General features: G+C 38.9%; 1 protein-coding gene across 6 annotated transcripts in view; it reads right to left on the minus strand.

Annotated features, from left to right (window-relative positions):
• Positions 1 to 14,707, minus strand: part of CRYZL1 (crystallin zeta like 1) — a 40,633-nt gene that overhangs the window by 23,350 nt on the left and 2,576 nt on the right. For 5 of the 6 annotated variants that reach the window (XM_059392295.1, XM_059392290.1, XM_059392291.1 and 2 more), the window contains exons 2-4: positions 7,149 to 7,220; positions 5,380 to 5,457; positions 2,391 to 2,463 (exon numbers count right to left, since the gene is read on the minus strand). In XM_059392295.1, coding sequence (XP_059248278.1) covers positions 2,391 to 2,463; positions 5,380 to 5,457; positions 7,149 to 7,220 — 223 coding nt within the window. The remainder of the gene's footprint in view (positions 1 to 2,390; positions 2,464 to 5,379; positions 5,458 to 7,148; positions 7,221 to 14,707) is intronic. The other variant, XM_059392294.1, reaches the window with a different exon arrangement.

Consider the following 14,707-nt stretch of genomic DNA (forward strand, 5'->3'; position numbering starts at 1 on the left):
TTGGGGGATTACAGAAATATATTCAGACTGGTGTCAAGCAATTTCTTGGTTACATTTTCTCTGCACACATAGAGAAAGAGCCTCTGCCAACAGCCAATTCTTTAGAATATTTTTGTTCAAATAAGAACAAGAAGGAAGAAAAAACCCAAACATTGTTGACTGCCTACTTGCAGTAGCACATGTGATCTCCATCACATGTAACCCACGATGTAGGTTTTATTATTCCTAGTTATCAGACAATGGAACTACGGTAACGGGATGAAGGAAGATGGAAGCCAGGAATCTGGACGTGGCCTCTGTGGCTGGCTATGGCCAGGATGGTTCCAGAGTTCATCTCTTGGTACTCCACAAGCAACTCTAAGTTTGATATTCCTGCTTTTGAACCCTCTTTTTGGTTTGCTTTCTTTGGATCCTCCTGTGTCATCATTCCCCGGCACTCTTGCATTCTGATATGTTATGTTCTTCCCTTTCCCTTCAGTTACTGATTCCGGTCTTCCTGGGATCACTCTGATCCTTTTCCACTGGCTTCCTTCACACTCCTTTCAGCTGTCCCCCAAAGACTGGCCTCCTCCATTTCTCCTCTCTTCCTGAGTGAGCTCATCAACTCTGATTTCAACACAAATGACATGCAGACAACTCTCAAATATACACATTTCTAGCAAGAACTCTCTACCTTTGAGCTTAAACTCAATCAACTGCTTAGCAGACCTCTCCAGTGAGATGTCACTCATGGACCTTGAACTCAACAAGTATACATCTAAACTCACCATCTTCCTCCAAATCAGATCCCCTTCCCTTCTCTATTACTGGCATCAATTCATACTTAACCAGATTCATACCTTAACCTTCTTTTATTATCCTGTTTTAGTTAATTATTCAGTCCTGCTGACTCTCCTTCCTCAATATTTCTCCAACACCTCTGCCATCCCTATCTAGGTTATGGACTTTGTCATCTCTTGACTGTTAAGTCTACAACCTGACCAGTCCTCTTGCCTACCGCCTTAAAAGTACCCTTCATATGGCCACACCAATGATCTTCCTAAAACCCAATCTGATGTATGAGGCTCATGATGGCTCTGGCCCTTGTCTACCCTCCTGCCTCATATTTTGGAGGTAAAGAATCCCTGTTTATATCATTAAAATATTTTATCTTTCATTCTGCTATTTTTGAAGAGAATTTTCTCGACAAAAAACTTTCTCTGCTGTCAAGTATCTTGACTCCTGCCCAGAATTTTGCTTTTGCTCTGGCAACACCAGACTGTAATGCTTGTAATACATCACGTTCTTACTTGCTTGGTCTTTGTTCATGTTAACCTGTGCGCTGAGTCTGATTCCCCTCCTTCGTGTCTGGTTACTGTACCCAAGAAGCCTTTCCTGTTTCTTTTGGCTGGGCTGGCCAGATCTCTTCTGAGGTCTCATAATCATCTGCTCATGTGGATGTATCTGTCTTTCCCCCAGAGAGTAAATTCTTTTGAGGGCAGGGACTTGGTCTCATTTAATATTCCAGGCACTTAGCAAATGCTCATAAAATGTGGTGTAAATAAATGAATGAATGAATTAAATGATATGACAATGATGGTGTTCCAGCTATCAGAATTCTTTTTATTTTCCTACAGTCTGAGCAGAAGAAAGAGGAAATGAAATTATAATTTAGCTGTATCTGAAGAAAACAATAAGGAAGAGTCAACTATATTACAGATTAAAATCATAGGTAAAACTCGGTCCGACCCACATCACATTCTCATTCATTCACATTTGCAGAAAGACGAACATACTGACTGATCACGAACTGCTTATAAGCAACGAACGTGAAGTGTAGGTGTATTTAGAAACAAAATTATTTTAACTATTTATGCTTATTATCTTTATTCACCAAATAAAACTTAAAAAATCTTTTTTGATTTAAGGCAACTGTAAAATTTTACTGCTTATTTCTCTCTAGAACCCATTTTTGCATGAGCAGTCTGCTTTTAAGTGCTCAATTTTAGGCAGACTTGAAAAATTGAATATGAATGTAGTTACTATTATTATAAATTTTGGCCCAAAGCCAACCTACACAAGTAATTTATGGTTTGTAAACATTATAAAAAGAGTAACATTGGTTATTTCACTGAATACGATTACTCATGGATTTAAACATATAATCCCCAAATATTTACTAAACTCTAATTAAAGTTTTTTTAATTATAAAATACATAAATAAAAATTTTAAAAATACCAATTACGTTCCACTTTTCTTCTTAATTAAAAGAGAGAAATATTTCTGTATAATTAAATTTCACATCTGAGGACGTGTATATAATTTTATGTACTGGTAAATCAATTAGCTCCCATTTAATTCTTTCATCTTAGAAAACAAGTACAGATATTTACATCTATAATAAACTTACCGTCTAACACAATTCCAGCAATTTCTCTCCCAACAGGAAAGAAATCTTTCTCCATCTTCATTTCTGCCAGAAGCTAAATCATGACAAAGACCGCTTACTGTTAGAATAACTCCTGGCCCCCTCTCATACATAAGGAAAGTAAGAGCAAAAATCAGGCCATAGAGAAACGCAAGTATGATTTAATTTTTGGAGTTAAGACAAAGCAAGTAACTTCACAAAATAAGTTTCTATAGTAGGAAACCAAGAGTTTGCAGAGTAATTAGTTGATTGTAGAATTTACAAATGGGTATTATTATTCAAATTATCATTAACATCCTATGTTTAGCATTTTTACTTGTCAGGTAAGAAGGGAAGTAATAGTCAAAACTCTTCTTGGTTAACGAAGTACTTTTTTTTTTTAAAGAGTTTATTTATTTATTTGACAGACAGAAATCACAAATAGGCAGAGAGGCAGGCAGAGAGAGAGGAGGAAGCAGGCTCCCTGCTGAGCAGAGAGCCCAATGCGGGGGCTCAATCCCAGGACCCTGGGATCACGACCTGAGCCAAAGGCAGAGGCTTTAACCCACTGAGCCACCCAGGCGCCCCTGACTAAGTACTTTTACCAGTCACTTCATTCTGGTGGGGCGAAGGGAGTCTGGAGAGGACACTGTTGAATAAAGGGGATGTAGCCAAATAGAAGAAAAGGTTCTCCATTTCCACATCTTTCTCACAAGTCTTAGGTAAGGGGTAGGCAGGAAAAAGTGATGGAGATAACATAAGGGAAACTGCCATACAATTTCAGACTGGAGTTTCTTTTTTAAAAGGGTAGATGATTATTTTTTAAAGATTTATTTATTTCCTTTTTTTAGGGAGAGAGTATGAGAGAGAGGGGCAGAGAGTGAGGGAGAGAATCTCAAGCAGACTCCCTGCCCAGCGTGGAGCCCAACATGGGGCTCGAGCTCATGACCCTGAGATCACAACCTGAGCTGAAACCAAGAGTCGGACACCTGTCAATTGTGCAGCCCAGGAGCCCCAAGGATTTATTATTTTTTAAAAGGATAAACTATTTTTTAATTTTTAAAAAATTAGTTTTCAAAAAATTATTTTATTGGATTCTGAACCAATCAGGTACTTGACTTTTAAAGTGGCAGACTGTACATAAACCTATAGCTTAAGTTCCTGCCACATATACTTTTATAATGATACTAAAGATGCTAGGCATATTTGAAGGTATAAGATTGTAAGAACCACAAAAAGAATAAACTGAAATAATCCTTTTGTATATTTCCTTTATTTTAAAAATTTCTGATCACCTGTATATACCTGATGGCCAGAAAAGTCTCCTTTTCAATGTGGAACTTTATGCTTTTCCTAAGATGTTCTTATGACATGCTTATAGAAATATGGGGTGTTCTACAATATTTCTTCCATGCAGACTTTTACAGAGCTTTAATCATGTCACAACTGTATCCTGTGGTTATATCTCAGGGTCCTGGATAGAGCCTGCTTCCCCCTCTCCGTCTGCCCCTCCCCCTGCTTGTGCTCTCCTGCTGTCAAATAAATACACTCTTAAAAAAACAAAAGAAAACCATTGCATCCTGTGCCCTTCATCTACCACAAGCATTTTCTTACATTACTACACAGTTTTTATGAACATTGTGTTTCAGAGTTGGGCAATATTCCATTAAACTGATTTTACTCTAATTTACTATTTCTTTCTGTTAGACATGGAGAGAATTTTCTGAGACTAGGGATTTCAATGAATTTTTCATAGACTATCTTGGATGGTCTGAATGTAGGTAGAACTTGGCAGACAAGGAGTAGTGAGTACTAGCACTTCCAGTGAAAGGATTTCAAGGCATCTGACTAATTCACTTCTCAAGTCATGTTCCTGTTGTCCAGTGGAAACCTATGACCTTGTTCAGTAATTCTGCTAAATGTGACTATCACAGAAGGCTTTTAGATTCCTAGAAATTATGATGGCATTATAACCCAGTAAGTTAGGGGTCCAGTAGAGCCACAGTATTAATCTTTATAAAACTGAGTAAATGGACCTGCTTTATTTATCATGGCACATTGAACCGCACTTTATTTACTATCTGAAGACTCTTCCTGTACTTCCTGTAAATAATGGATGATTACTGTGGGGCGGTATGAGGCTGGGGATGTGTTAAGTATGAGCAAGAGAAATGACGAGAAGAATATGAATACGAACCCTTTCTAAACACATTAACTAGAAATATCTACAGAATAGTGAATAAATCATTGATTAGATTTCTAGGTTTACTTTTGCTATTTATAAAAGTAATTTCTTCCTTGGGGTGCCTAGGTGGCTCAGTAAGTTAAGCCTCTGCCTTTGGCTCGGGTCATGATCCCAGGGTCCTGGGATCGAGCCCCATGTCGGGCTCCCTGTTCTGTAGGGAGTCTGCTGCTCCCTCTCCTTCTACCCCATCCCTGCTTGTGCTCTCTCTCTCTCTCATATAAATAAATAAAGCCTTTAAAAAAAAAAGTAACTTCTTCCTTAATAAGCCTGAGTAATTGTAAATTCTCACAATGTAAAGGAGTTTATAAAATATTTTTATATAATAATATAAACTGTCTGACTTCATTTAATAACTTATTTTTAATTAATTAATTAATTAAATTTTAAACTATTTTCTTTATTTGACACAGAGAGACATAGTGAGAGAGGGAATACAAGAAGGGGGAATGGGAAAGGGAGAAGCAGGCTTCCCGCTGAGCAGGAAGCCCCATGTGGGGCTCGATCCCAGGACTCTGGGATCATGACCTGAGCCAAAGTCAGACACTTAACAACTGAACCACCCAGGGGCCCTAGATAATAATTTAATACAGAAACAAACAAGCTGACATTACCTTTTTTCCCTAGCTCTTTTAGTCTTCTAAGGATGTTATTTTTTGGCACTCAGAAGTCATTTATCGTTATATGTTTGTATACCAAATATGCCAGGAAACTTTCATTTGACTTTTGGTCAGAGTAAAAGCATCATACCTTCGTATTTATCTGGCTCAGAGCACAAGCTTTAACTTGAAGTTTCACATAGTTATCCTCTACAACAGGAAGATTTTCCTAGAACCAAATAACACATTTCTTTGAGAACATGCCTTTCTGTTGTGAAAACTGTCATGCTAACTGAACAAAACTAAACAGACCCCAAATCCTACAGCCAACTTAACTGAGAAAGCCACAAGTAATTATCCCATAGTATATGAAAAAAAAAGAAAAAAAGAAAGAAAAGAAAAAAAAAGAAGGGGAATTTTGCGGTGAAATGTTTAAAAAGCCATAGTTATTTTAAAAATGTATAGATACCAACTGTGGATCTATGTATAGGCAATACATTTTTAGGGTAAAAAGGAGAGCAACAAATACTGTACTTTATTTCAATCTAAATAATCTCAAAGCATCAAATCTTCACACATACAGGGATATCCTAACACGCATGACACATAGCCTTCACTGATTTTGGAATTTTCTTAATGCTATAAATGAAATTGTCTGGTGTTAGCTGTGTATCTCTTATTTAACATCTGTCTTAGACATTTCAGCATGCCCCATGGGATTTTGGGGTCAAAACAGAAACCTAACGAATCTTAATTACCCCACTATTCCACAGCCAGATATATCTTCAAAGGCAAAGTATCATTCACAACTCAGGGATTCAAAGTCACCCGCCTGTATGATTTATGAAATATAGTATCCCTTCTGCCAAATACCCCTATGCTGGTACCAATCATTTAAATATTCCCCTCAGCTCCTGATATGGCCAAAAATGAGATCAAAAGCTGGGTATGAATAGTTACTTTTGTAGGCCCCCCTACAACCTATCAAAGAGATCACGGTTTTATTTGGCTTGAACACAATACTCTGGGAGTATCTCTTTTTAAGTTTCAGATTTGATAGTATTTGATGATATTATGAAGATATTCAATATTATTGATTAATGTGTGGATTTTATGATGATGGTATGAACCTGTGTATGATTCTTCCCGAGCCCCAATTAAACCTCTGAGACCTTGATCCTGACTCAGTGGCAGAAGACAAGCTGTCTGAGATTTTGACCTTGATCCTGATTCAGTGGTAGAAGACAAGCTGTCTGAGATTTTGACTCCTAACTGACTAATTTTGGAGTTAGTAAAAGATAACAGAAAAACTGGATTGTATTCATGATCCAGAAATTCTTATTACTATCATGAAATAAACACAGCACTTAGTTTTGGGCCCTAAGTTGACAGTGGAATGATTTTGGCTTGCCACAGACCTTTCAAACAATCACCAGTATATGCAAATTCTATTACATGTTCTGAGAGTGCGCAAGAGTGAGAAACAGTTATGAGTTTAGTGAATGAGGTAATTTTGCAAAGCTCAGAATTTGGTGTGGAAAACAATGCTCTTACACCTCTTTCTTTTCAGAACACGGGAGAAATATTTTCTGAAATATGGCTACAATCTGAATACTCACTCTATTGTGGTATTCTGAATAGGTTGGGTTAATTCTGCAATTATTCTGTTTTCCTAATTTGTTTTATACCACCACCTTGAGGAACTAAAAACTCTTTTGAAGCAACTCTTCCAAAAATATAGTTATATTATAATACGGAGTACCAATTTCACATAAGATTAGAGGGGTTTGTAAGTTTCATTTAAGTAATTTTTACTCAGTTCCACTCAAAATAACTTATAACAGGTCATTTAAAATTGGTTCTATTACATAGAGAAAATAAACTACCTTTTTCTTTTAATAATTAAATAATTTTTCTTACCCTTTCTTGAAATACAAATGTTATTTCTTCATTTGTAGAACTCTTTTGAAAATATAAGCCTTTCATAGTCACCTAAAAAAAATTCATATGTATATATATAAAAACATGAAATAAAATGTTTTCCCAGACCAAATAAAAGCAAAAATTGAAAAATAATACTGCTAAAGGATAAAATGTATTTCTAAATGTACCTTTCTTTTTTTTTTTTTAAAGATTTTATTTATTTATTTGACAGAGAGATCACAAGTAGGCAGAAAGGCAGGCAGAGAGAGAGGAGGAAGCAGGCCCCCTGCTGAGCAGAGAGCCCGATGTGGGACTCGATCCCAGGACCCCGAGATCATGACCTGGGCCGAAGGCAGCAGCTTAACCCACTGAGCCATCCAGGCGCCCTAAATGTAGCTTTCAAACCAAAAATTCAGGTAAGTCTTGAAAGTGGTCAAACAAGAGAATATGCAACACTCTCTGAGTACATGTTTTACCAAGAATGGGCTTAGTTCAACCTTTCAAACCAAGGTGAATTTCACTTTGCTAGTCAATAAAAATTATTAGATATACTTAAAAAATTTTTACCAGAGCCACAGATCTCAATTTTAATTACCAAAGGTGGTATTTACAGGGCTTTCAAGTCCCCCCCCCAACACTTTTTTAAAAAAGATTTCTTTAGGGGTGCATGGGTGGTTCAGTGGTTGGGTGTCTGCCTCCGGCTCAGGTCATGATCCCGGTATTCCAGGATCAAGTCCCACATCAGGCTCCCTGTTCTGCGGGAGGCCTGCTTCTCCCTCTGCTGTTTCCCCTGCTTGCATTCCCTCTCTCACTGTCTCTCTCTGTCAAATAAATGGGTAGAATCTTTCAAAATAAATAAATAAATAAATATATAAAGTGAACAATTCAGTGTTTTTTTTTTTTTAATATTTTATTCATTTATTTTACAGAGAGAGAGAGATCGCAAGTAGGAAGAGAGGCAGGCAGAGAGAGAGGAGGAAGCAGGCTCCCCCCTGAGCAGAGAGCCCGATGCAGGGCTCGATCCCAGGACCCTGAGACCACGACCCGAGCCGAAGGCAGAGGCTTAACCCACTGAGCCACCCAGGCGCCCCAACAATTCAGTGGTTTTAAAAAAAGGATTTATTGGGGCTCCTGTGTGGCTCAGTAGGTTAAGCCTCTGCTTTCAGCTTAGGTCATGATCTCAGGGTCCTCGGATTGAGCCCTGCATCTGGCTCTCTGCCCAGCAGGGAGCCTGCTTCCCCCCTCTCCCTGCCTGCCTCTCTGCCTACTTGTGATGTCTCTCTCTGTGTGTCAAATAAATAAATAAAATCCTAAAATATATATATATATATATACACATATATATATATACATATGTATGTATATATGTATACATACATATGTATATATATATATGTGTATATATATATATTTTTTTAGGAAAAAAAATGGAAAAGAGTACGAGAGAGCAAGCACTTAGGGACATGCACACACACGGTGTGGGGGTGGCAGAGGGAGAGGATCTCAAGCAGATACCCCATTAAGAGTAAAGCCCTACATGACTGGACCTCAGGACCCTGAGAATCAAGGCCCTAAGATCAGAACTCAACGGGTATCAAGCGTCTGATGCTTACCAGACTGAGCCACCCAGGCAACCCAGGGCTTTCAAATCTTAAAAAAGACCATTAAAAAGAAAAAGTAAATTGTCAAGACACTCACTAAAGTCATACCCCTAATTCTTCTGTATCAGTTTATAAACCATTTAATGGAAGTATTAAGCCTGTATTCTGTGAACTTCTTGAAGCATCTCTAAGGATTCCACAATTGTTTAATTTTCAAAATATCGTTGACTCATGAACAATACAAGTTTGACCTGCACAGGGCCACTTATACATGGATTTTTTTTTTTTTTTTAATAGTTCTAAGTAATCTCCACAGCCAATGTGGGGCTTGAACTTAAAACACTGAGATGAAAAGTTGCAGCTCTACCAATTTGAGTCAGGCAGTCACCCCTCCCTACAACTTTATTTATTTTTATTTTTAGAGATTTTCTTTATTTATTTGAGAGCAGCCACAAGCAGGGTAAGGAGCAGAGGGAGAAGCAGACCGGATGCAAGGTTCCCTCCCAGGACCCTGGGATCATGACCTGAGCTGAAGGCAGAGACTTAACTGACTGAGCCACCTAGGGGCCCCATCCCCACAACCTTAAATCCAACCTCTTCTGCCTGACTTTCAAGGCTGTCTAAAAGGAATACTCATTGTCTCTGATCTACTTTACTCCCCTGTTTTTCTAACACATATTCTCTTTCTGAGCTAGTCCGTGTGACCTCACGCCATCTGGTCATCCCAACACCGGGTCATCCCTGTCTCAGGACTTAACAGGCAGTGCTTTCTCTCTTGAGATTGTGCCAAACTTACTCTACAGATTCTGCCAAGTGAACACAACCCAAGTCTTACTCCTTCTCTGAAATCACCCCCAGCGAAACTCAATCTATCCTATCTGTTCCATGCTTCCAGATTTCATTACATATCGACAAACAAAACCCTGCTTTATTCACTTAATAACTAGCAGGTTTTCCCAGCTACTGCTTGGAAGAGTCAATTTCTACGACTATTCAATAAAGAAATCACTGCTCCTACTCAGTCTGGAGCTATTAGTAGTTCCTTTTTGAGAGATGAAACAATTGCGTCAATACTCAATACCTTGATTTCCAAGCAGCTCCTGTTGTAATTCTGGAAGCCACTGTCTTCTCTGCCTATCTCATTTTTTTTTTCTTTAAAGATTATTTACTTATTTTAGTAACCTCTATACTGAACGTGGGGCTTAACTCACAAGCTGGAGATCAAGAGTTGCAGGCTCCTTTGACTGAGCCAACCAGGTGCCCCTGAGCAACGCATCTTAAAACATATGGCATGTTTTGCACGTTTCCCAGATCAGTGGTCACAAGGGCATCTTCCTGCATATACCCCAATTTCAAAGACTCTCGAAGATAAGAGCTTGTTTGTATCCCCAGGGTCCCCTGGTCCCCATAGGCAAATACTATTAATATGATGACGTATACTATATACATTATACTATATACTATAGAATGTATACTATATACACGATAATACATGATAATACTATATATATGATAATGTCAACATTTTTAGTCAGATTGTCCTAAATGGTTCCTCTAAATTAAAACTGGCCTGCTTAAGGTGCCTGGGTGGCTCAGTGGGTTAAGCCTCTGCCTTCGGCTCAGGTCATGATTCTGGGGTCTTGGGATCAAGACTTGCATTGGGCTCCCTGCTCAGCAGGAAGCCTGCTTCTCCCTCTCCCTCTCCTGATGCTTGTGTTCCCTCTCTCACTGTATCTCTCTCTGTCATATAAATAAACAAAATCTTAACAAAAAAATTTGGCCGGTTTAGTAGGAAAAAAAGTAGTTTAGCTGGTCTAATAAAAAACCATGTGGGAACAAATATATCCTCAAAGTTACAAAGTGAAGAAAGGGAAGTGTTTTCAGAAAAGTGGCCAGAAGAAAACTGAGAACATGTTATTTACTTGTTTTGCAGATCACCAAAAGGAATACTGAGTTCTTAACACTAAGAAAATGGTAGAATGGATAGTATAGTTTCTCAGGCACTGGTCTAGATTAAATGGAACACTTACTCCACTATTTAATATCACTTTTATTGAATGTAAAGATATTTGCACACAGAAAATAAAATAACAATATCTTTTTTTTTTTCCCCACAGTCGGAGAGTGGGGGAGAGGGGCAGAGAGAGAGCTCTTTAGCAGCAACATCAGGCTTGATCCCACAACCCTGAGATCAAGACACTTAACTGAGTCATCCAGCTTACTATTTTATAAAATAAAAATATAAATTAAAATATAATAAGATAATGCTTATCATGCCATTTCTAAAAATCAATGTCATGTAAAATTTCAAAATTATATGTTCTACTGTAAACTTTGTGACAAGTGTTACATAAAACTCTTAAATGAAAATAAACCTGTTTAAAAACATAGGCTAGGGCCACCTGGGTGGCACAATCATTAAGTGTCTGCCTTCGGCTCAGATCATGATCCCAGGGTTCTGGGATCAAGCCCTGAATTGGGCTCCCTGGTTGGTGGGAAGCCTGCTTCTCTCTCTCCTACTCCCCCTACTTGTGTTCCTTATCTCGCTATGTCTCTCTGTCAAATAAATAAATAAAATCTTAAAAAAAAAAAAAAAAAAGACCCCAAAACTGTAGGCTAATATGCCCTATAAAAAGAATAGATTTTATATTTTAACATCAGATTTTTTTTTTAAGATTTTATTTAATTATTTGACAGAGAGAGAGATCACAAGTAGGCAGAGAGGCAGGCAGAAAGCGGGAATCAGGCTCCCCGCTGAGCAGAGAGCCTGGTACAGGGCTCAATCCCAGGACCCTGAGATCATGATCTGAGCCAAAGGCAGAGGCCCCAACCCACTGAGCCACCCTAGGCGCCCTTAAAGCGATTTCTAAAAAACCAATGGGAAGAAACTTTGAATGGTTTCCTTTTCGTTATAACAACAACGTGAACTCCATTTGCTCTTCTGCTACACTTAATCTCTCAAGGAGCTCATGTATTAATAATTGTAAATAAAACCACTACAGACTATTCCTTATCTACACTTTCAGACCACAAGTGTTCTGAGAGTATCAGATCTAGCTCAAATTCAACAGACACAAAACTGGAGTCATCCTGGGGCACCTGGGTGGCTCAGGCAACCAACTCTTGATTTCAGCTCCGGTCATTATTCAGGGTCGTGGGACTGAGCCCCACATCTGGCTCTGTGCTGTTCGAAGTCTGCTTGTCTCTCTCCCTCGGCTCCTCCCCACACACTCTCTCTTCCTTTATAAATAAATAAAATCCTTTTTTTCCTTTTTTTAAAGAAGATTTTTATTAAAGAGAGAGAGAGAGAATGAGCAAGGAAGAGGGGCACAGGGAGAAGAGGGCTCCCTACTGAGCTGAAAGTCTGACATGGAACTCGATCCCAAGACCCTGGAATCAGGGCCTGAGCCAAAGGCAGATGCTTTGTTGACTGAGTCCCGAGGTACACAATAAACAAAATATTAAAACAAAACAAAACAAAACAAAACAACAACCCAAAAAACTGGAGTCACCTTTTCCCAAGACAAGATTTTTTTGGTACTAATCTTCTGTCATCAAGGATAATTTAGAGGCTATCATAATTCCTTCCTCTGTATCAAGTTATTGACTCAAGTCTCCTTTTCCTTTATGATGTCCGGGCTCACTTGTTCATGTTTGGGTTTGATGGGCGTTAGCACAAATGATGTGCTAACACTGCAATGTCTGCCCTCAGCTATGGCCACACACGGCTGAGTGGCTTAATATCCTTCCCTCATCCAATCCGCCTATGGACAACTTAATTCCTGGAAGCCCAAACTCTTATATGCTCACATTTCTATTACTGCCCAATATCAACTTTGCAATATTGTGGCCATTTGTCATCAGGATTCAATAGTAACATTTTTTTTTTAAAGGATTTTATTTATTTATTTGACAGAGATCACAAGTAGGCAGAGAGGCAGGCAGAGAGAGAGGAGGAAGTGGGCTCCCCGCTGAGCAGAGAGCCCGATGTGGGGCTTGATCCCAGGATCCCTGGGATCATGACCTGAGCTGAAGGCAGAGTCTTAGCCCATTGAGTCACAGGCGCCCCAGCTCCCTCTGCTTCTTAAAGAGAGAGGCAAATGCATGGTTGTAATAATTGGAGGACATCTCTGCATTGCGCAGGCAACAGTCTCTAGAAATCCGTATACTCCAAGGACACTTTGCATAAACAACAGTACACAGCTGTTTGCTGCATACAACTGCACTAGTTGCATAAAACTCCTGACAAGATGGCAACAGAACACGGTGACAGGGCTCACACCTGGCTAAACCCCTGAAAAGCTTTTCTAGCTAATAATGTGTGTTTTCAGAACTTGCTTTTGGTAGGTGAGTGAAGGGCAGAGGGAGCGGGAGAGAGTGAATCCCAGGGAGGCTTTATGTCTAACAGATCTGGACACCCAGCTTGATCTGACCATCAGAGATCATGACCTGAGCCAGGATCGAGTTGGATGTTTAACCAGCTGAGCTGCCGAGGTGCCCCAAGAACTTTCTATGTTCACATTTTAAGTATCTAACTTCAATCTTTGGAAAATTCATTAAGTTGCATGCTTTCTATCACTAGAAGTATTTAAACAGAGGCTGAATAAACATTTACAGTGGCTTCATAAACAGGATTCAAGCAGCAGCTGAAGAAGATGGGGGATAGCATGATCATATTACAGGTACAGCCTCTTCTGATTATGGCAATGGTATGATGTGATTATGACCTTTTCTCCTTTATGCTACCTTAATGATGTGACACCAGGACAATGCAGGTGGTGATGAGGGAAATAAGCCATTGAGGAATCCTTCCTAAATCTCTACCACACTCTCCCTTCTCTCCAATTGATGTAAACAATCATTTTTTAACTAAAATGACTGTAGTTTGTAAATGCTTATTTAATTTTCCCATCCACTATAGGGCCTTTAAGAAACCATTTCTTGCTTCAGAAGCAAAAAAGGAATTTTAATTTTGATTAAATATTTACTAGTAAATCCACAATGAAGAGAAAATAATTCAGAAGATGTGTGTATGGGACGCCTGGGTGGCTCAGTTGGTTAAGCAGCTGCCTTCGGCTCAGGTCATGATCCCAGCGTCCTGGGATCGAGTCCCACATCGGGCTCCTTGCTCCACAGGGAGCCTGCTTCTCCCTCTGACTCTGCCTTCCACTCTGTCTGCCTATGCTCGCTCTCGCTCACTCTCTCTCTGACAAATAAATAAATAAAATCTTTAAAAAAAAAAAAAAAAGATGTGTATTTCCTACAATATGTAAAAACAGGAAAAATATTTCGTAAAATATCATATTTTAGCATGTGTAGACATGTCTATTTTTCTCTTCTAATCATAAAACTCACCTTAGCTCAGCATAGTACTGTTTGGTGGGTCTAGAAAAACCATAATGTCATTTTTGAAACATTCAATGTAAAGTTCAGAGAAGCAAACAGTACTTTTAAGAATAACTAAAAAAAAAAAGATGCAACCACAAACAAAATAAAAAAAACTCTATGACTGCACAGTGAAATATTTTAAGAATTTCTAAGCTTTCTCATTCCTCTTTCTTCAGGGAGGTACACAAATGAATCAAGACACATTACTGGCCTGGATATAGTACTGGGGAAGTAATTTTTTTATTACTTATAATATAGCATGGAGGGGCACCTGGGTGACTCAGTTAATTAAGCCTCCAACTCTTGGTTTCAGCACATGCCATGGTCTTGGGGTTGTGAGATGGAGCCGAGTCCGGCTTCGAGCTCAGTGCAAAGTCTGCTTGTCCCTCTCCCTCTGCTTCTCCCTACGTGCTTGCTCTCTCTCTCTCAAATAAATTAAAAAAAGAATTTTTTTTTTTTTTAAAGATTTTATTTATTTACTTGAGAGAGAGATAGTGAGAGAAAGCATGAACGAGGAGAAGGTCAGAGGGAGAAGCAGACTCCCCATGGAGCTGAGAGCCTGATGCG

The sequence above is a fragment of the Mustela nigripes genome, chromosome 2, assembly GCF_022355385.1.
Source record: "Mustela nigripes isolate SB6536 chromosome 2, MUSNIG.SB6536, whole genome shotgun sequence".
NCBI lineage: Eukaryota > Metazoa > Chordata > Mammalia > Carnivora > Mustelidae > Mustela > Mustela nigripes.